Source organism: Gigantopelta aegis, unplaced genomic scaffold (assembly GCF_016097555.1).
Source record: "Gigantopelta aegis isolate Gae_Host unplaced genomic scaffold, Gae_host_genome ctg1946_pilon_pilon:::debris, whole genome shotgun sequence".
Classification (NCBI taxonomy): Eukaryota; Metazoa; Mollusca; class Gastropoda; order Neomphalida; family Peltospiridae; genus Gigantopelta; species Gigantopelta aegis.
Window position 1 is genome coordinate 4777 of NW_024532808.1, and position 24638 is coordinate 29414.

At 38.2% G+C, this 24638-nt stretch overlaps 1 protein-coding gene across 1 annotated transcript in view; it reads left to right on the forward strand.

The window, feature by feature from the left end:
- Positions 1–819: 819 nt before the first annotated feature.
- Positions 820–24638, forward strand: part of LOC121391202 — a 53681-nt gene continuing 29862 nt past the window's right edge. The window contains exons 1-4 of the mRNA XM_041522903.1: positions 820–946; positions 8720–8881; positions 10817–11089; positions 12434–12565. Of these exons, the coding sequence (XP_041378837.1) occupies positions 820–946; positions 8720–8881; positions 10817–11089; positions 12434–12565 (694 nt within the window). The remainder of the gene's footprint in view (positions 947–8719; positions 8882–10816; positions 11090–12433; positions 12566–24638) is intronic.

A 24638-nucleotide genomic window follows, 5' to 3' on the forward strand; every position in this document is an offset into this window, starting at 1 on the left:
AATAAAGTCAAAAGTGTTGAAAGCAGGCATTTTTTAAGAATAAATATTGTCATGGCAATGCCGACAAACCATTTGAAACCCACAGCCCACGTGACCCATTCCATAGCACGTGCACAGCACCATTGAGGCAAAAGTGGTTTTGCACGTGCCACTGGTCACGTTACTACAACAGCACACGTGTTTTCATCGGTTCTTGCTCAGAGTAGTCTGACACAACGAAAAAATACATTAAAACAGTATTTGTTAAGACCTGTTTCCATGCCACGCCTCACACATATGCAGCGTGAAAGTGCCGTCGGCATGTTGCACTCGGGAACGTCAATACCTGACGTTGCAAGAGCGTTGGGTTACAGTCGACGGGCAATTTATGATCTGCAGACACGAGTACAACAAACGGGCACCACAGCTGATCGTCCCCGACCGGGTAGACCACGTGTGACGTCACAGGCAGATGGCCGTCATATTGTCTTACGTCACATCCGCAACCATTTCATGACCGCTACAGCAACCAGTAGTGAACTTTTCAGACGTCGGGTGTCTGCGCGAACGATTCAAAATCGGCTGCGAACCGCTCACCTCTACGCCCGGCGCCCATATGTTGGACCCATTTTGACCCAATTTCATCGACGACAACATCGGCTGTGGGGACAACGCCACTTGTAATGGACTCAGAGGGAATGGAATAGAGTCGTGTTTAGTGATGAATCAAGATTCACACTGCGATTTGCCGATGGCAGGCAGAGAGTTTGGAGACGACGTGATGAACATTATGCTAAGTGTTGTGTCAGTGAAGTTGACAGATTCGGAGGCGGAAGTGTAATGGTTTGGGGTGCTTTCTGTGGCAATGGACGTTCTCGACTTCTTGTCATCAGTGACAACCTCAACGCTGCTGCATACCGCAACCAGGTGCTGGCCCAGGAAGCTGTGCTCTTCATGGCAGCTCATGGTCCAGGCCTGATCTTTCAGCATGACAACGCCAGACCCCACACAGCCATCGATCTTGACAACAGTTTACCTGAGGAACGCGGGTATCAATGCCATGGATTGATCTTCAAGGTCGCCTGACCTGAATCCCATCGAGTACATCTGGGATGTTCTAGGAAGACACCTGTGCACTCTCAGGAACCCTCCACAGACTTTTCAGAATCTTGGTGCCACATTAGTGGAACAATTAATGGCGCCGTATCCCTAATGCAGTCTTTACACGCATCAGACAGTCGATGAGGAGGCATTTCCTTGCAGTTGTGGGTACATATAGTGGGCATACGCGCTACTGAACCTGTGATTTCATCAGACGACCCTGCTTGTGAAGTACCATTTTGATTGTTTGTGGTTTTGACGATTGCTGTGGGCGCATCGAACAGATTTTGACTCAACATTTATTCCTATTCTTTCTTTGGACGACATACAATAAAAAATATCTATCTATCTTATTTAACACGTTCTTCTGTCATATTTGCTAATTAGCCAAGATGAAACTATTGTGAAGTTTTTAATTTGACTCTGTATATATGTTGTTTTGGGATTTATACCCATTACTGACATAAATATAACTGATCTTTGACTCCATGTACACACGAGTAAAACAATTCGGTAGATATTATAGTATGGGAGCCAAGTGAGATTTAATTGTTGTGAGAGTTCCAAAAGGTTTGAGGTGATTGAGGTGTAGAGGGGCCCCAACTGACCACAGAAACCCAATTCTTAAGTAAATCTAGTGCGGGAGTAAATAGGGGGCGCTACTGAAATTACCCCCAAAATGGGATTTAATTGTTGTGAAAGTTCCATCCAAAATTCTTTTGCTACTTGTTAGAGGACATCTCACTGAGCCCAAATCCACTACTTAATAAAAAAACATTTTGCGGGAAAGGTTACTTAAGAAAGACTCTAATTAGTGCTAATTAGGGATTTAATTGCTGTGAAAGTTCCATCCTTGGAACCATATGTTACATGTAGAGTATGCTCACCCGATTCAGAATTACCAATTTAAGAAAATAATATTGCGGGAAAGTGCACTTAAGAAGAGGTCAAATGCTAATTAGTGCTAATTAGGGATTTAATTGTTGTGAAAGTTCCATCCAAAATTCCTTTGCTATTTGGTAGAGGACATCTCACTGAGCCCAAAGCCACTACTTAAGAAAACATATTAGACTTACATCCCCCACCACCCCGAGCGTTATGTAATATTTCAATGGCCCCTTGTTATGAGGCAACGGTGAACTTTTGATTGCAAACGGACTGAGCCATTAAATATTCTTAAACATGGATATTTGCACATATAGCAACAAGGTCACTAACAATCTGTGAATATTACCCGGTTAGAAAATGTTAGAAGGGTGTGGTTGTAGCCTATATCCGTCATGTGGAAAAATGGCATGTCTCTGGTTTGCAGGAACTGAATTCAATATATTTTAACTGCTAATGGCACTTGAATGTAATTTTTTTTAACCGTCCACGATTGTAATTGTTATAGTATGTAGATTACAAAAGAAAATATGGTTACATTTTTTCTAATGAAGGTCAAGGTAATTTTGACATTGTTCAATGTCATACTAGTACCCAAAATCGACTTATAGCATCAATGTGAGAGGTGTTTGTTTCTTTAGAACATGGACATGTAGTATATCACTGGATAGCTTGTGGTGAGTATTGTACAGATAAGTCAATATTATGTATTTATGTTTGTTTTGTTTAACGACACCACAGGAGCACATTGATTAATTAATCATCGGCTGTTGGATGCCAAACATTTGGTAATTCTTACTCGTAGTCATTAGAGGAAACCCGCTACATTTTTTTCTAATGCAGCAATGTTATGTATGAATATGATATACAGGGTCATAAAACATGTTAATAGCCATTTTTAATAAAATATAGTTTTAAAAAGTCTCTTTTGTTTTCTTCTAAAAACCTATGCGGATTTAGTTTATATTATAAAATTTATGTGTGCCTAAATTATCTCTGTTTCTTGGGTAAATAAAGGGAATATACGACATTTTGTATTATAGTGAGCATACTATATTACCTGCTCTTAAATATTATGTGTGCATTTCAACTAAAAGGTTTCGCTCAATATTGACATCATCATCCGATTCATCACCATCAAGGACATATGTGTGTCTTTGATGATAGAAACATGACATTTTGCATTTTAGGACAATCTTAGGAAATGTTTTTGAAATAGGAACATTGGAGATTTATTCGGTGATTGTTGTGGCAGCCATGTTTCAAAATGGCCACTTTGGCTGCACATCTTGTAGTTTATTGCTTAATGACAATTTCATGGGTGTTTTTTAAAAAATAGCTAACATTAAAGATTTACATAGTTTATACTAGACTAGTATTTCAAGGGCAGCATCAGAATTAATGCCAAAAACACTGTTCATTGGAGAAGGGTCATGTCCACCTTATCTCTTTTTGGGAAAGTGACTTACATATTTAATTATGTTGAAAACATTCGCAGGATTCATATTCACATATTGCAGGCATGAACCTTGAAAGGCATATGAGTCACACGTACCAGGAATAATTTTTGAATGGTATGGTTTTGATGAAGGTGAGATTATTTCGTGGTTATATTCTACGATAATCACTTGCCACGGAGTACCACCCCTGAGAGGAATGTGACCATGATTTCTCTTTTATTCCTGTTTTTGTGATGCTGTCTCTTCATTACTCAATGTGTCTAGTGAAAACGGAAGTTGGCATTCTGAATCTCAACCAGATATTCATAATTATCCTGGACTACCCGTTGTATGTCAATGCCAAACGTATTTGAATGTACATTCAAACCTGTCTTAAGCAGTCACAAAAGGGAGTAGATAAAAGTGGCCGCTTAAGACAAGTGACCGCTGATTACAGGTTGCCACATATATAGTCTTTAAAACATTTGTTGTTATTTCTTGTTTTACCGTCTGTACTGCTAATCAACGGATGTGTGCTTCACAGTTGCCTTTAAATCAACTTGTGACGTGTCTCCTTCAGAAAAAATGCAAAAGGAATGTATTAAATTAATCGTTCTCAGCAAGTTTGTTTTCTTTTTCTATTTAATTATTTAATTCCTACTTCATGTGGTGTATTGTCATAGTAAGTGAATCTACAAATGTCAAGCGTAGCCTGCCCAGAGGCAATTAGATTCATTGCAGAGTCATATTTTCTTAACTGACACACAGTAGAGATGTCGGGACTGAACGGCTATTAGTATTTCTGAAGGTGTGAAGATCGGTTATTTGCTGCAACTTATCGCTGTTGTTAAAATATCCCTTTTGTATAGTAGTAAACATTTAATGTGGCCGCTTAATACAGGTATTTTAGCGATTCGCGATCCGATTTAGGTAGCCGCTGGCCGCGTTAGACATATTAATACAGATTTATGTGCTTTAACCAGACCAGCATCCTCAGAGCACGGGAAGTATTTTTAACCGTAATACAGCATGCAGGAAAATAGTGTTCCATAATTGCCATTACCAACTAAATCGACACATGCCTTGCGTTGGAGTAACATAGAGCTAGAAAGGTAAGATTGTTTTGTTCAATGACACCATTAGAACACATTGATTTATTAATCATCGGCTATTGGATGTCAAACATTTGGTCATATAATCTAAGAGGAAACCACTATAATTTTCCTTTGATGTACCAGGCGTGGGGCACTGGATGAGACAGGGGAAAAAATAATCAGAGTTTGGGTTCGCCTAAAGGATTCAGTCCTTCGACTCAAGCACCTCAGGTAAACGCTCTACCGACTCAGTTAGATACTGACCCCCACGGAGAGGTAGAAGTTAGTGTCGACAACTCTACTGTAGGCCATTAATGCATGTTGAAAATTCCATTTATGTCGTTGAAGAAATGGTGTTCACATGTTTTAAGGCTTTTCTATTATGCAGAGACATGTCAGTATGTTACAAAAGCAGATCCTGGCGGTACAAGGGGTGAAACCACCTTTATGACATACTAGTATTTGCTGTATTGTGACAGGCTGTCGGGTCGAAAACTATTTGTTATTAACTATTTTTAAAACAACTTTAATATATTTTGTCTTGCAATAAGGGGCCATCTATAAAGTACATTTACCCAGAAAGGGAGGGGGGTGGGAGTGTCAGGCATGACAAGAAGAGGGAGTACATACGCCAAAATGTATTATTTTATTGATGTCAGATGGATGCAGTCCATGTTCCTAATTGTGTCCGATTTACTTTTCAGCGTGGAAGATCAATTTACACCTGAACACGCGGGAGGGGGGGGGGGGGGGGGGGGGGGGGGAATGGAAGTAATGAACAAATGTACAAAAGGCGTATATGGAGCAGGGGTGATAAAAGCAAACCTTGGTTTTGAAAAAAACAAAACAAAACTTTATGGATGGTCTTCAATTAGTAGTCTGAAAAAACCATTTTACAGTGACAAGATGACACACATTTCTCAGCAAACTTACTTGCGCTTTAGTCAATGCCCACATTGTACACACTAGCTGAAAGGTGTGTGCAACCCCTACTTTTGAATTGCAATGAATAGATCCTACTTGACAGACAATAAATATCCCTTTTTTAACAGAAAATGTGCAAACTTTGTGGTGAATTTGATCAAATATGACATCTAATACCGGTAGTTAGAATATTTCACACGCACACACACACACACACACACGCCCTTCAACTTGCTATATCACGACAACAAAACAAATATGTATGCATGTTTTAGTGTAGTTTACATGGTTTCCTTTCTTTTAACATGCTACATGCCAATATTTTAAAGACAATATATAGTGACACCTTATTTTACTTTAACAGATTTATAGTGGTGACCTTTGGTGACCTCAAAATAACCATGATATTCATCAGAAAAACGAACAATATTTTTTTCTGAATCTGTATACAATAATGATTATAAATGTCGATGGTTCCAAAAATTAATATGAAATTACCACGGGACCTATTTTAGCTACATATTCCCCTACACTATGCTGTGGACATTTTTAGATGAGGGGGGATACATGCAGATTAGCAAAAGTAACTTTTTCGGAGTTGAGTATAATCCACAACAAAATTTTGAGGACAATCAGTTAAAGCAGTCCTGAGTTATCCAGTGGAAACCAAATTCAATATGGCTGACATGTGGTGGCCATCGTTTGTGAGTGGTGGCACTATTGAAATCGCAGTCCTTCTAGTTGAAAGCAATCAACCAAACATTTTTTAAGGCTGATGGGTCAGCGTTCTTGACTTATTCACAGGAAACCATATTCAATATGGCTGGCAATAGTGGCCATGTTCGATAAGTGCAGGTTCCGGTTATTGAAAGCAAAGCTCTCTAGATAAGGTCAATCCATCATTAAAAAGATCAGGTTGATCGGTCAAAGGCCTAGTGCAAAAATGACGAATTACCTATACACATTTGCATGTTTTTTTTAACTAATGCGTATTATCTTGGCATCAGCATACAATATACGACATGCTTCGTAATGCAGTTACAATATTATTAAATTATCTCATTATCTTATCTTTCCTACAATATTTTTTTTCTTAAATTGGTAATTCTGAATCTGGTGAGCATACTCTACATTTAACATTTGGTTCCAAGGATGGAACTTTCACAACAATTAAATCCCTAATTAGCACTAATTAGCATTTGACCTCTTCTTAAGTGCACTTTCCCGCAATATTTTTTTCTTAAATTGGTAATTCTGAATCGGATGAGCATACTCTACATGTAACATTTGGTTCCAAGGATGGAACTTTCACAACAATTAAATCCCTAATTAGCACTAATTAGAGTCTTTCTTAAGTAGCCTTTCCCGCAAAATATTTTTTCTTAAGTAGTGGATTTGGGCTCAGTGAGATGTCCTCTAACAAGTAGCAAAAGAATTTTGGATGGAACTTTCACAACAATTAAATCCCATTTTGCGGGTAATTTCAGTAGCGCCCCCTTTGACAACAATTAAATCCCTAATTAGCACTAATTAGCATTTAAGTGCACTTTCCCGCAAATTTGTTTTCTTAAATTGGTAATTCTGAATCGGGTGAGCATTCTCTACATGTTACATTTGGGTCCAAGGATGGAACTTTCACAACAATTAAATATATATACTCTAACAAGTAGCAAACGAATTTTGGATGGAACTTTCACAACAATTAAATCCCATTTTGAGGGTAATTTCAGTAGCGCCCCCTATTTACTCCCGCACCAGATGTACTTAAGAATTGGGTTTCTGTGGTCAGTTGGAGCCCATCTGCACCACAACCACCTCAAACCTATTGGAACTCTCGCAACAATTAAATCTCATTTGGCTCCCACACTATTATCTTCAGCCCACTCTGGTTATTGAAATCAGAGACGAAAACCAAGAGAAATTGTGTTACTGTTCAATCCAAGAATTTAAATAATTCATTGCTGCCCTCAAACTAAGGAATGATGTTGCAATGTATTCAGTATATTCGTTTGGAATTATTATTTCAAGTCATAAGTAATAACAAACTTTCTCTCTTTACTTCTAGCTTCACTGTTAACCCCATGTATTAGATACATGTAATTAATTCCTATGTATCTATGTAAATTTATTCTGTTGTAATGTACCATATGTATTCATATTATGTTTAGATAAGTTTATAATAGGTGTGTATGCGTGTGTCGGGGGTACGGGGTGTAAAGTAACTTTATATTCCTGCATCCTTTAGAAATGCGAGGTTATATTATTATATATAACCATAATGTACATCATCCTGGGTGATTTTATTAAGGATACCCACCTGTACATTAGGTCCGAAGGTAAAGGAGGTTTGTTTTCCCAGGTTGTTTGGTCATAATGTTTACATTTAAAAAACAATTAATCTAAATAGCTCATTATGAAAATAATATTACGCTGATTAATAACATTGTATGAATCATTTATTAAAAACTGTATATTTCTTAGTATAATCGATAGAATACCGTAAAGCTTCAAAGTTAAGTTGCATTGTTATAGTTTTTACTTTTTAAAGTGCGTATTCTCCAAATACTTTGGTCATCTTTAGTTGTGATTTCAAAACATTTAAAGCCTATTTTGAGTTTACAGTATCTTATAATGGGCACCTCTTTTAGCGGTTTATTTTTATTTTGAGGTGCTTCACTTTGTAGTTGTACGGTATAGCCATTTTGTGCATTGAAAATAGCTCTTGCGAAGAATACATTGACAAAACAATATTATGGGTTCAAAGATATATTATTTATTATTATTGGTTTGTTGAAAGGCACACTGGTAGAGAAAAATACCTTTAAATTATTGATTTTTCAGTTTGTTTATTATTTGCTTGCTGTAATTTCAGAAGCTAACTTACTGAGAGCAATTTGAAAATCTCCCATGGTGGCACTTGCATTTGCTTGCACCTTATTAAGATAAAAACACAGATTTGATACATAGTTTTCTATGGATAATGATTTGTAGTCCTCCTTTAGCAGAAACAAATAATTGGGAGTTGTCAGAGATAAGTAGCTATTACGACAGTATCAAACGTCAAAGTAGAGTCTTTCTCATTGTCTCAGTTGGATCTATCAGCAACATCGTTTTTTACGTTACTGGAAGACGTGAATGGTCTACCAAGAGATTTTAATTTTTGTAAATCTTTGTTTCACCTAATATTAATTATAAAGTTATCACTATTTTGCTGAGCAGTTTACTTCAACTAGTTTATCCTGTTCCTCTTTCCAAGCTTTTACAAGTTGGTTAACGTTTTTGGATATTTTTCTGCAGCCTTGAAATGCATTTGCTGGTTTGAGTTCAATCAAGTTAAAACTTTTGCAATTGATGAGCTACCAGTGGGCTTTGTTTGCTCCTCTTACGGACAGCTCATGGTTAATCCGTCCAACTTGGCGCTCAGAGTCCATGCTGTTGATTGGTGTCATGTTCTTCTTGGTGAGAAGCCTATCACTGTGTGGGTTGAATTTGTCAAAGCCAAGCACATCTGCCCTTTGTTGGAACCAACCTGCAGCAAGCTTTGGTAGCATTATACCAATTACTTGTGTGACATCAGCCCTGTAATCAGAAATATCAGTTTCCAATGAAACGATAATATCATTGTTCCATTTGCAAGATTCATAGCTGATTGAGAGAGGTCAAACAGTGTGGCTGGATATGTTGTGGATATCATATCTACATAAAGATGTTGCATAGCAGTGATCAGTTTCTTATAGTTCACAGTACCATGGTATGTCAGACTCAAGAATCCCTCAATCAGTTGTTGCCTCAATATTGCCATTCCTAATATAATGACTTGGATACAATCAACAACCTGAACTAGTCGTAGAATGCAAGCAAGAGAATCAGTGATGGATTGCTACTGCACAGGCAAACATTGTGCTTAGGAATAAAAAATGTTTATCAAACTGGTCACTGTAATTCCATGACTTATTGTCAAAGTCATGGTTTATAAGATGCATTCTCACATCGATATATTGTTCACGTACTGTATCACGGCTCCAAGACTGCAGAATAAAGTTTGTCGTTTCCAATGCCATTTTCTATATCGGCACAGACACCCACCATCTCCTTATTAAACACAAGAGAAGGCTCAGTACTGCATATCAATTCCTCTGGTATATGATATGTTCCTAAGTGCAATGCTAAAATTGTGACTGACAGACTCCATCATCCGAAACGTTTTTTATTGAACAGATCATGAGTTGAAACACCACTACGTATTGAGAAAATAATTAAGATTGCTATTTCATGATAACCAGAGTTTGGCAACTCTCAGTGGCAATTGGAAGTGAAGGAACTGCACGGAACGCACTATCAATTGTGACACATTTTACCATAAAAGAACCAATCCCTTTCTTTCAGGATCCATCATCACGATACGTTATTATGGCATCTTCTATTTCATCATCTCGTCCACTATACATTTTAATGCCAAGACCTCAATGGCTCTGAAGCACGAATACATTTTACATCAATCCAAATCAATATACATTTTCTTCATTATGAAATGTCCACTGCCTACATCTCGTGATGTGCGTATCTCAGCTGATTCATCAATTTGCATTTGATCATCACTATCATCACCTATACAACTATTTCTTGATCACACTTATCTTTTTTGTTTCAGGCGTTCATTGCTTTCTAATTTCTTGCCTTTCATTGTTTTGCACTACTTTGATTATCCAAGGACTTTTCGTCTATTTCAAGCATTTTGATTCCATTTTGTTTTACTCAAAAAAAATTCTTCTCACTAAAGCTCGTGACAACTGAAAATTATTCCACTCAGGACATAAATTTTATAATAACTGGTAACTCCTTTATTATCCTCTATATATACCATGACAACATCCTTACATGGATCGTGCGCCCTTCGTAGTCGACTGGTCGTTGTGTACATGCAGCAACAAAACATCAACACACCATCATGACTAGTTCTGAGCCCAGACCTTTCACCCATTGAATATGTATGGGGCATCATTGGACAACGTCTTAAAAACCGTCAATGCCATCTCCAGGAGGATAGCGCAAATGGCTATTGGACGTTTTATCGGGATCATACCACGTCAGATTCGCATGGGTTTTACCTGTTATTAATGCATGAACGAAAGACTTCACTTTCACAGTAACGACCCTTGTTGCATATCAGAGTTACATTCAGGCCCGGATTCCAGACATACCTCACTCGACTGGTTTGAACATTTTGTCAGTGTCTTGACACATAAGTGTTTCTGCTTTGCCACTTATTACTTTTTCCGACAAATATTAAAACATCTGTTATATTGTTACTTTTAAAATACCCCTTACTTATTTTGAACAATATATAGGTATAATTTTGATTGAGACTTTAATGTTATTTGTTGATTAATGTAGTGATTGGCCTGATGCCAGACAACATCACATTTACGAACACATACCGCAAGAATACCACTGTGATGTGGGATCAAGCCAGTGACTTTGATGGACTCTCAGGATACAAGATATCGTGGTCACCAGACGACGGCACTAAGAACGAGGCCAGTTCACAGAGATCATCGAATATCACAAATCTGAACCCAGGAGTGACGTACACAGTGACCGTTACAGCGATCATTGATGCAAATAGCGGGAATAAGCAAATTGGTGCTTCAGCAAAGGTGACAACAAGTGAGTAGAACATTTCACACGATAGTTTCTCTCACTATATTATTTTATTTCATTACCACTCTATTGTTTCAGCAATAAATCTAGAGTGCTAAAATGGTTTATTTAAAATGATGTACATACCAATTGATAGCATAATAAATACAATGATATATCAACATTACTGGTTTAAAATTATATTACAAGGATATATGCTACGAATTATTAAAGTATAATATTATTATGGAGTATTGCGAACAGTTTGCATTTAAATAGAATATACGGACTACTTACTTAATTGCCATTACATACATTGCATGTACAAAACGGTTATTAAAAGCATGGACAGGTTGACTGTTTAACAAACTAATTACCATAAAGCAATCTGAATGTGTACTATAGTCCTATGCAGTTGTTTACACCCTAAGGTTTTTTGCAAATGTTACGTTTAAAATCCTATTCAACCCTTGTTTTCTTTACATTTGCATGAACACAAACCCAAACCCCGACAGGTTTTATATACAATTCATCATCTAAAATGCACGAAGTTGACTTATTTTCATTTTATAAAAATCTCTGTAGTTTTTTAATGCAGTTTCGTTCTCCTATAAATAACTAAGGCTATTTGCATAACAAAAGATTAGGATACATGTAACCATTCCATGTACATGCAGTACATTGGATCCGTTGAACAGGACTATAGTACGTATATGAGTGAAGAGACCCCGAATAGCTCGGTTCAGTATTTATTGAAAACTGTAATTATTTCAAGTATTTGCTAAATACAAATGGATAAAAGTATTTGTATTTCAGAAAGTATCTAATATATTATGTATTCCTATATATCATTCCCAAATTTACAAAATGTCTTGTTATTTGACATTGTGTGTATGTATGTATGTGTGTGCGTGTGTGTGTGTGTGTGCGTGCGTGTGCGTGTTTGTGTGTGTACGTCGGTATAAAAGTGTTTATAATTAAATATAGACAACGACTGTTTGATAACCTCCAACAAAAGTGGTGTAGTTCTGTTTTCAATCTATCCAATACGTTTTATTATAAACATTACAAGTCATTTCACATCTAGAAAGTTATCTCACTCAAATCTATATTGTCTGTATAAAGAATTACGTTATACTGAAAATGACTTCCATATTGTGTTGATATGTAAGTATTATGATGTATTAATAGAACTCCATATTTCTAAATTTACGAAAAATCATTAATTGCTTTTATATATATTATGAATCAGAAAATCTGGATGTATCATTTACTGTATGTATTTATCTAGTATTGCGGGGAGGGGGAAGAGAGTTATTGCCTATTATATGTCTTTTTTAATGCACTATATCATGTTATTTATTACAACAGTACAAACCCTCACGGGATCGTGTTTAGCACCAGTACTCTGTGGACGTCAACATTATTTCGCTGAATGTGTTGGAGGAGCTTGTCGGTGTATTTATAAAAAATACAGAAATAGTGATGGAAACTGTCATGAAGGTATGTCACATTCTTAAAGCTGCAGTCCCTGGACTATTTTTATTATTTAAGCATTTAGAATGGATGATCCAGTTCTGTTTAGTACATAAAAGGTCCACCCCATCGCTATAGTTTGGCATTGCTTGTTTGTCTACATTATCTAGGTCAACTACAAACGCAATGGCCAGCTTTGTTTTTCTTCATTTAGCGGGACGCCAGTAGAACTGGGACTTTGCGTGATGTACGCAGGCGCTGAGCTTCTCACGTGATTTTGAACAAATTTAATTGTCTTGATTGAGGAGTCGTCTCATATCTCCAAAACATATTTATATCCATAGAGGTATGGTACATCTTTCCTGGAGTCGGTGGTGGATTTGCCTTGAAATTTTAACAGTGGCCATCGGTTGGCATACGCGTTACATGTAAGGGGGTGCCAATAATTATGTAACGCTCTAAGAGGAGAGGAAGAGGTCGGTGTATTCGATTTACGTATCATTTATCAAGACTATATATTATTTCTATTCATTACTTAGACCTAAAAAAAAGGGGGGGGGGGTAATTGCGCGGTCGGTCTAGGATCGATCCTCATCGGCGGGCTCGTTCCAGCCAGTGTGCCATGACTGGTATATAAAAGGCCATGGTATGTGATATCCTGTCTGTGGGATTGTGCATATAAACGATCCCTTGCTAAAACAAAATGTAGTGGGATTTTAGCGGGGTTGGGGGTTACAGACTATGCTGAGCGAAGTTTATATGGCGTCATGCTCCCCCAGAAAATATATTTTAATTTCGTTTAGCTTGGGCAGGTAAGTGTTTCGACCCTCAATATCCTTCCCCTTCACATATACCCGTTTCCTCTCTAAGATCTTATGTCAAAATTACCAAATGTTTGACAACCAATAGCTGATGATTAATATATCAATATGCTCTAACATTTATGTCGTTAAACAAAACAAACTAACTTTACCCTTTCCATACGAAATAATATTTATTTGAATTTGTTGATTATAACACTCGTAAAATTAAGAAGTGAAAACGTCCAATGTCTGCTGTAGTATACTACTCAAAAGAATTTAAGGGTCAAACGATATTTTCGACATTATTTTCTGAATGTCAATTATATTAGCTAGACCATAATGTCACGCATGGTATTGTTCCATTTTGACGAAAGTGGGTCTAAGCAACTCATAAATGAATTAAAATCCACTGTCATTGACACTGTCGACTAGTTCTAATGGCGAAAACATGCTTACATTTGCACGTAAATTAGGGAGAAAGCGAAAGGTCTGCTAAGTGCCCATAACTTGCTTTTTCACAAAGCGCTTCATTTGCACGCTTTGCACGTGTATTCCATGTTCCCGATGCTGAATTTCCGTATAATTGGAGCTTGCGTTCGTGTACGGTGCACACTCCAAATTCGACAATGGTACGACGTCAACTGACTATCGAAGATCGAGGAAGGGCTATTGCTTGGCTTCAGGATTGCAATACGCAAAGAAATGTTGCTCTGAGACTTGGTGTCAGTCAGAGTGTTGTTGGCCGACTGTGGCAACGGTACCAAGCAACGAATTCTGTTCGAAATCGTCCACGTTCGGGAAGACCCCGAAGCACTACAAATAGAGAGGACCGCTACATCACCAATATGGCTCTACGTCAACGCACAACCACTGCACGCCGATTACGTGACAATCTGCGGACTGTGACTGGAACTCGAGTGTCTGATCAAACCATACGCAATCATCTGAGAGCCAATAATCTACGCTGCCGTCGCCAGGCTGTTCGACCACAACTCCTACCACGTCACAGAACGGCCAGACGTCACTGGTGCACGCTTCATCTGCGGTGGCAACGTGTTCAGTGGGGTCGAGTGATGTTCACTGATAGTCCAGGTTTAGTCTCCAATTCAACGACGGTCGGGTTCGTGTCTACAGACGTCCTGGAGAGCGCTTCGCTGACGTTAACGTTAGACAACGTCACCGGTTCGGTGGTAGCAGCGTCATGGTGTGGGGCGGCATCTCTATCCACCACAGGACCCCCCTCTATGTGGTGGATGGCAATCTGAATGGAATCCGCCATCTGAATGAGATTATCCGGCCGTTGGTTCTCCCAGGCCTTCAGCAGATTGGCGGCGGGGCAGTTCTGCAGGATAACAATGCCAGACCCCACCGCACCAGGGTGGTAACGGACTTTCTCAGACAACAAGGTATCGCCAGGATGGATTGGCCAGCATATTCGCCTGACTTGGCCCCAATAGAGGACGCCTGGAACGAATTAGGCAGGAGAGTTCGGGATAACCATGCCCCTCCGGCCAACCTTCATGATCTGGGTCAACTTCTTATGGCAGAGTGGCAGGCCATTCCCCAAGAGTTCTTCAGACGTCTGATCAACAGCATGAGGCAACGATGTGTCGAGTGTATTCGCGCCAGGGGTGGATTCACACACTATTAAACGAATGTTCTAATGTGTAAAATCCATGTTTGACAACCTTCAACTTTGACAGCATGTCATGTGACTTTCTTGTATACAGTAACGTTTATTTGTGTTTTTTTGTAAATATGGAACAATAAATAAAAAAATTGGTGTAGTTTACATCATCAATCTAATACACTCTGAAACTTACTTGGTTATACATTTTTGACCCTTAAATTCTTTTGAGTAGTATATATATATATATATATATATATATATATATATATATACATGCTCAATGTGTTATACAAACTAAACTTTGAAAGTTCTACTAACACTTTATAAAATATTATTTCTGAAATAGGAAGGTACGATTGTCGATAATACGTTGGCAAGATCAAACCGGTTTTAACGAAAGACTCTAGCACCGTATCCTCAACCGAACGTTCTTCGTACAGCGCAAGATTTCTCATTTCTTTTTCTTTTTTCTTTTTTTTTTTTAAATTTTTTATCGTCCCCAGAATATAAAATGGCAGTGTCAGGGTTGGGGTGCCCTGAATTCACTGTCTCACAATATTTTTTAAATTTCATATGGTATACACAGTTTTATATGCTTACATATAAATGGCAAAATATATACACACGAATAGATATAATCCACACACATTCATTTTTTGAGATGACCTCTATAATTTCAAATCCGCAAACGCACGTGTTAACTGAAACTGACAACAGACTGTCGTTTGTGCTTTGCCGAGCAATGGCGGCACAGGCGACGAATCGAGCGTATACATTTGACGATCTCCGTTGATAGCGAACACACACAAGTTTTTTAAAAGTGCATTTGAGCTTGTATTTCATATTTGTACATGATATTATAATATGGTAACCAGAGACTGTAACTTTAATACTGTGTTCTGTGTACAATATATACACACATATAACAGTTCGTGTTGGTAGCAGATCGTGTGGCTGCAAACGACCTTGAAACAAGATAGGGATGACCTGTGCATTTTTTTTTTTTATCAATAATGGGTGATACCCCCACGATTCGTAAAACATTCGTTTATGCGACGTGGCATGCTACGTATCAATCTACCAACGACGATTTGAGGAAGTCTACCCCACTTCTCTTACAGCGCCTGGCCAAGTTCACCTAAGTAGCTGGTGACCGTTGATGTCACCGTACACGTCTCCCGATCATGTCCCAGACGTGCTCTATGGGGGAAAGGTCAGGGCTCATTGCTGTCCATGACATTCTGGTAACGTTTTGCTTCTGAAGGTAGTCATTTACGATATATGCACGGTGAGCCCAAGCATTGCTATCTTCAAACACAAACCGTCGACCAGCACGGCGAACAAACAGAGTAAGACTCGGTGCCAGTATGTTATCCCGGAAGTACTGACCAGTGAACAATATGGAGTGGTCTTCTGTTGGTCATATTGGTGCCACCCCATTTACTTGGCGTTCATTTCGACGTCGCCAAATGCAACAAGACCTATCCAAGAAAGATTACACGAGACCACCGACGATCCACCCGCCCACCCAGTTTCTATGCTGTGTACACCATTGGCGCTTTTTTATCATGTGGTCGCTGAGCATGCAGATGAGATGCATGTAGATGATTTCTAATCACGTCGCAATACATCAATCATAAATGTCATAATTAACATTGGCGTTTTTTGTAATTTTTCTAAAAAAAATTGTCATTCTGTATGGATACTCCTAGATCAAATATACTCTTCTTTGTTGAACTGGGTCGCAGAAACAATCCCCACTATAACCTTACCTATAACCACACGGCAGAACAAGGGTTGTGGCAATAAATTTAACATTTATTGTTGTTTTAAATTTGTCTCTTACACACCCGTTGGTGAGAACATCATTCGTTATTTTAGATAACATAATCATGGGCAATTCCACGACGAAGCGGACAAAGATTCAGAATTTAAATATTAATTATTTTAATGAATGAATGTGTTTCTTGATCAGCAATATGCTGAAGTTGATGGATAAAAAAAAGATTGTCATTGAGTTTGTTGCCAAAAAGATATCGCATGCTGAATAAACGCCTATTATTTTGACAAATAAATACAATAAAAGCATATTTGTTAAGGCTGTAATACATAAATTATGCTTTATACAATCAAATACAGGTTGCATATATGTAATAGCATATCTAATACCTACATGATACACCCACTGCAGTTACCTAATATGATATGTTATGTTTGTAATTCTTGGTCAAATAGACCACCTAACACAATGTAACGCGAGTAACTGAAATAGCTATTTTTTTTCCTCTCTATCATTTATTTCTTGTTTCTAACAAACGACATTTGATATTTCCCTACGTTAATATATACTACAAGTAGTGAAACCACACATTGTTCACAATAGTGACATGAAACATGACACGGGTACATCAAAAAGTGTAACGCGAGTAACCGAAAAATATGTAACGCGAGTCACCAACATTTTATTTTAATAGAACAATACCCGTGTATGAATAATTATGCCAACATACTTCTCACTAATACCAAGTTAGTTTTTGCTGCCAGTTACTGACTAATAAGCCTAAATATATAGGTGCAATTCCAGGGTTACTCGCGTTACATTTTTACAATACTAATTCTTTTGATTTGCTCAGGATTAATAATTATACGTTCAACACTTATTGTCTTTATTACTATTTATTAGTTAAATAATCTATGTATATTATAAAAAAATAGAAAAAGGAAATATTATGATTAGTTTTCATACTGTGAATGTGTAAACATCGGTTACTCGCGTTACAAAAAATGAACACACTTAAAATCCAGTCCCCTCATACTGTAATAGCTATGATAAAAGTGGATATATAGGTATTGGTGTATAGCTATGGTGTTTAGGTATCTTTATATGATAAGAGTTTTGAAATTGTACAATTAATACATTTTTGTTATCAAAATAGTCGGTTATTCGCATTGCAATTTGTCCGGTATTTGGTAATGGCTAAAAAAATAGATTTTAAAGAAACATAACAGTTTTTGTCTCTTTATGCCACAAATTACAGACAATATGAATTATTAAATATTCCGTAACCCCACAATATGTATATCTAAATAATTGATAAGGCAAAAAACAAGATTAGTGGATAAAAACTGGCTGTAGCGTTTATTAACCTTTAACAATCAAAACGAATCGATATAACAGACCTGCAGTAACCGGACGCCGACTAATGCGCCTACTCCAGCCGGAGTTCACACTGGCAACACAGCCGTGCCCTTCCTAGGGTGTCCAAAGGAAAGGGCCCACCTGGTGCACCCCGCATGAGTATGAAAACCACACAAGGCTTGTCCGTCCACGAGGGTCCCCAGCGTGAACGTATTCATACCCATTCCGTACGAGTGTACCCCAACGCACGGTGGTGTGCACCTACCCAAATACTTTTAGGTTACCATTCTCGAACGAGGGTCCCCAACGTTGAGAATCCGCCCGGTCACCACCAGTCCGCCACAGGACTCGTTTATACGAGGACACCACACACCCATTAACAACGTACTAGTGCATACTATAGATACCTTTATAGACAAGTTACAGCACACATTTCAAAGACCATAAAACACTTTCATGTGCCCTTTAAAGGATGCTTGCAAACCCTCTTGGAATGTGTTTAAAAATATGTCATTTCCCACGTCGGACAGGTGCACCCCATCGTCCCTGAATAAGCCTTTATCCCCACTCACAATCTCGTGCTTAATTCCAAATCCCTCATTTCAACACACCCATTTTAAACCATAACGATTAGCCCGTTTTCTTTTCTTCTCAATCCCAGACCATGATTCAGCCCCTCACCATATGCGCCTTGGAAGAAGTGTTGACCAAATTATTTTGGTGTTTGGCAAATATTCCCGTAACTCCCCTAAACCACGAAAAATCATTTTTCCCATATCTCTACTTGAGTTATCAACAATATCATTTGAACCCAAATGTACTATAGTAATGTCAGGTACCGAGTATCGTTTAAACTTCTGGACCACCGTTGGTACTAGTGCTCTCCACTTGAGACCCCGTTGACCAAACCAGGAAATCTTAACAGTTCTGTAAACCAAGGTTGCGACCCAGTGGACGGATGACTGCTCTTCTGTGAGCCCAGTAGATAATTGACGAACCTACCACCCAGATATCTGAAAAAACTCAGTGTGCATCAATATGAATACCATTTCAAAACAGCCATGGAATTCTAATGTATTTAAGATAGGCACTAGAGGTCCATCTCCCCCAGCGTTGAATATCGTCTGGGTTGACCCCTTGCATTGCTGCTGCCGTTGCCGCGCCAATCCTGAAAGAATGGGCCCGAAAGTTTTTCTGGTCTATATGTAAAAAAACCAACGCCTTATTTAAAACCTTTGCAAACTGACAGCGTGTTACCACATGACCATTGAAATGGACAAATAAATTTTCGCCACGCCGAAAGCGAATTTGCAAATATGCTTGCATAGCTTGAACTGGGCACTGCGGATTATGTAAGCTTGAAAGCCTAAGTGTAGTGCCTGACCCAGCTTGATCAGTTTTTGATTTTCTGATCGTAATATCCATAAACTGTGTGTCCATACGTATGTCGGACACCCTAAGAGGTCGATCATTATCGGCTGTTGTTGTAAACACCAATTCCCCAACCCGCAAGAAAGCAAAGAATGCTACTGAAAATGCAGCTTGAAACAGTACTGCCTCATAACGAGAAGAACACACCGCCTGCAATGCTCTAGGAAGTTGTCCTAATATACTCACTGTAATTGGGGCTCTAGTATCTACCCGTCTATCAGATTTCCGTAACCCTTGCACCATTTTGTGTATGAGGAAGTGACTAGTGGGGCCAACCATGTCATACATTTTATGTTCACAGCTAATGGCTGAAATGTGTACGAGACCTGTTCATCAAGGACATGTGCGTAATATATTGCATTAACTGGCTTACAGGCTTACAGAAGCTGGCCAGTTGTTTTGCATGTTACCATTAATTCTAAACTTGGCGAAGTCGCGTAAAGCTGAGCTATATGCCTTCCTAGTATTATCTGATATATAACAATCTAATAAGCGGGATGCTTCAGCCCATAAATGTCCCATACAGTTTGGGGTACTAGAGTTGGTAGCTTCTTTGCCTGTGGTGCCAACCGTCTGAATTTCTTGAACTGAAAGCGAGACAAAGCATCAACAATTGTATTCCGACATCCCTCAGTGTATTGTCCCCTGATAAACAAATTGGATCTTAGACATTCTAAGACCAAGCTGCGAACCAGTGTCATGACCTCAGGTGACCGCGATGTATTTGTATTCAAAATATTGACCACTGCCTGATTATCAGAATTAAACAAAAGTCTCTTGTTTGCCAAAGTGTTTCCCCACAACTTAATTGCTACTAAAATGGGAAATAACTCTAACAGAGTAATGTTCTTTGTTAGGCCATTTGTCCTCCATGAACAAGGCCATCGGCCGAAAGCCCCGTTTCTATCAAAATATATACCAAACCCATGCGCCCCGGAACTATCAGTAAACAGTTGTAGATGTTCATTATCTACCCACCACTGATCAACAAAAAGAGAAATCCCATTATAATCGCGGAGGAACATTGACCAAACATGTAAGTCACCCTTGATCTGTGCATTTAACCTTATTTTATGATTGGGTCTATGGACCTTGCACGTTGTGTCAATGAGTCTGCGACTGAATGCCCGCACCATTGGTATTGCCCTGTTAATAAAATTTAAGGACCCAATCAGGGACTGCATTTGTTTTAACGTCACTTTCTTTTGGGTTTTGAAAAAAATTAGCATTTCATTGACTTGCTCAATTTTTTCCCTTGGCACCCGTGCTTGCATTTTTTGTGTGTCTATTTCCAACCCTAAAAAGGTTAACGTATTACAAGGCCAAACAGTTTTTTCCTCCGCTATGGGGACCCCTAACTCTGAACAAACCTGGAGCAATGTATTGAGAGCATGTCTGCAATTTTCTGAATTTGTTCCTACAAAAAGAAAATCATCAATATAGTGGACCAACTGTGCTCCTGGAAGTCTCTTCTCTACTACCCACTGAATGAAAGTGGAAAGCTTTTCAAAAATTGCACAACTCACCTTGCATCCCATAGGCAAGCATTTATCAAAGTAGAATTTATTCCGAAATTTAAAACCTAGTAAATCAAAATCGTCCGGTTGTACAGGACATAATCGGAATGCACTTTTGATATCCGATTTTGCCAAAAAAGAACCTTTACCTTGTCTTTGGATCATTTTAATAGCTTCGTCAAAATTAGAATATTTAACAGATGCTTCTGAAATCATTAATGTGGTCATTGACTGAACTGCCTACTGGGTGCGATAAATGATGTATAAGCCGGTAGTCTCCAGGTACCTTCTTTGGTACCAAACCAATGGGACTAATTCTCAAGTTTTGAAATGGTGGTGACAGGAATGGGCCTGCTACCCTGCCTAATGCTACCTCTTTGTCTATTTTTTCTTTAGCTATACGGACCTCAGATTACTCGATTCCATTTTTACATGATCACCAAAATAATGCAATGGAAATCCATTGCGAAAACCGATCGCCAATTCTTCAGCCACCACCCTATTGGGATAATCAACTAACAAATCGCTTAACACATTCACGTTAATTGGTGTTTTTCCTAACTGTAATAATGTGTTATTCATGTTAAAATTCTCACATAAACCTAGGTTTTTCACTTTTGCTTGTGGGGCGAAAACAAACCTGTGATGGGTGTGCACCCTGACATTGTGCGCAAATATGCTTAAACCTGCATTTTTCACCATACTTGCATGTTTTTGTGTTGTAGTCCCAACACAAACCTTTCAATTGTACCTTGTTAGATTGATTATCTTCAACAACCGTGTGTGTGTTGTGAGCAACACTGCTGTAGCTAACGATGTGCAGAACCCACAACTGGACATATATTTCGGCCCAATCATTACTTGGATACAGTGACTGCCTCATGCGATATTGTTCATCATAAACCAGCCATCCCATGTGTTTGAATCGCAGGGCTGCTGAATGTACTGTGTGCATATAAGATATCAGTTCCTGATGTCTATGCGGGAAAGCTTCCAAATATATGCTCATAAATACCGTGAACGCACTCGTCCACTCCACTATGCTAGTGATCTTTTTATTCTGCGGTTCCGATTTGTTAACTTGCAGCACGCCAAGCTCATTAACTGTAAACATTATTGGACCCAGCTCATGCGAATTATCAGTTTGATTTTTAAGTAGTATTGCCAAATTAACTTACTCTCCGCGCCAGATTTTTTCCTTGATTGACATTGGTGTAAAGGAACCAATTGTGTCAAGAGTTGACCACTGACGCGAATTACTAGTACTAAGCCGAGTACTATGTGCGTTGCGGTTGCTACTGCTAGCAATATTTTGCGAATCATTTAACACAGAATCATTTACAATATCTAAAACAGTATTAGTATCATCAAAGAGGCAATTCGCGTTTGGCGAACGCTGGCTACCTATTAATGCTGTTGAATTTATCTCAGTGATACCAGCTTGTTGTTCCTTACCAGTAGGGCTAGGCCCACTTGTGCCAGTCACATTCCGGTCGCCATGGTCCCATCTGCGCTCTGCTCTTCGACTTTCAAGTTCAACCCCCTCATTCGTTTGTGCGACTCGTGGCAGTGCCGTCCCTGACTTTCCCCGTTTCCTCGTTACGACCGGCTCTTTCCGAACAGTGACTACCCTCGACGGCTTCTTTTTAGCTTTCGGCATTCTATCCTCTTTATTTCTTACTATTTAACTGTAATATATTAATAATGTGCGTTCTCTGCATTCTCAACTTTTCCTAACGGTTCGGCGCGAAAAAGCAATTGTTCCTATAGGGGTATAACCATTGTCGATTAAAACAAAGGGAAGTAATTAACATTGTGGCTTACGCGACAAAGCGCTTATGGCTCAGTAGCTCAGGCATTTCGCCAAAACGTATTTAAATGTCAAACTTTTATTGAAAGAAACATCAGAAAGCCACACAAATCAACTGAGTAAATATTACCAACAAATTAAACTTAAAATAAGTTTTGAAATGTTTTGAAAATTGAAATTTGAATTAAAACAAAAGTCTAAAAAGAAGTAGAAGTGATTGACATCGGCTTGCAGGAGAATGACTGTCTGGTATCAGTGATGGAACCAGCAGGATGTTATTGGAAATGGCCAAACAAGAGCGACAGCATTTTCTACATGAGGAATAAAATGATTACGGCTCTAGACAAACCTGATATTGCGAACAGTCATGGACATTTCAGATTTTCTACTTCTTTTCAAAGTGTTGTTTTAATTCAAAATTCAATTTCCTAAAAATTTACGTTAATTCCCGAAAATGGTTAATTTATTCATTGTTTAACTTGTTGTAAGTTTAATTTCTTGGTAATATTTACCCAGTTAATTTGTGTGGTTTTCTAATGTTTCTTTCAATAAAAGTTTGACATCTAAAGACTTTTATTTTTCTTTAATATCTTTTTTTTTTAGCCATTACCAAATAGCGGACAAATTGTAACGCGAGTAACCGACTATGTTGATAACCAAAAAATGTATTTATTGTACACCATAGCTACTCACAAATATATCCACTTTTATCATAACTGTTACAGTATGAGGAGACTTTGGATTTTAAGTGTGTTCATTTTTTGTCATGTCCTTTTTTTGTAACGCGAGTGACCGATGTTTACACATTCACAATATGAAAACTAATCATAATATTTCCTCTTTTTTTCTTTTTTTTATAATATACATTGATTATTTAACTAACAAAATGTAATAAAGAAAATAAGTGTTGAATGTACAATTATTAATCCTGAGCAAATCAAAAGAATTAGTATGGTAAAAATGTCACGCAAGTAACCGTGGAATTGCCCATATATTTGTTTACGCATGTACATGTGTTAACAATTTCAAGATACTGGCTGCTCCTAGGTGATGACCAGGTCACAAATGCCATACATCAAATGCAAAAAACACCACGATCGAAATCGATTACAATGTGACCTATAGTTAATTTGACAATCATTTGTCTGTGACGCATAAGTTAGCTATAAATGCAAAGGTAGTAAGTAACTTTTAGTCGATTTAAGAAATGGCATGTCTGTTACATACCATTTATCTTACAACTCGTTGTTTAAAAATGTAATGTAAACTAATGTATTATTATCTATTTATAAACTAGAGCCCTATGCTTTCAGGTTCATGCCTCGACTCCAAGGAACTTCACTAGCTAAGTGTAGATATGGATTTGCTCCACTGAAAGTTAAAACCGGTGATATAATATATATATATATATATATATATATATATATATATATATATATATATATATATATATATATATGAGAAGGAGAGAGAGAGAGAGAGAGAGAGAGAGAGAGAGAGAGAGAGAGAGAGAGAGAGAGAGAGAGAGAGAGAGAGAGAGAGAGAGAGAGAGAGAGAGAGAGAGACAGACATATGTTGCCCTTATATATGCTACTCTACCGAATAGCAGCATGGGATCGTTTATGAAAACATACAGGAGGATAGGACACACGATCCTACTACCTCTCGAATCGCAGGCAGACACTCTTGCGCTGAGCTGCGTCCAGTTCCCCACCATTATAACATCACTATTTGTACAACACTGTATACAGTCAGTAAAATCTGTAAATA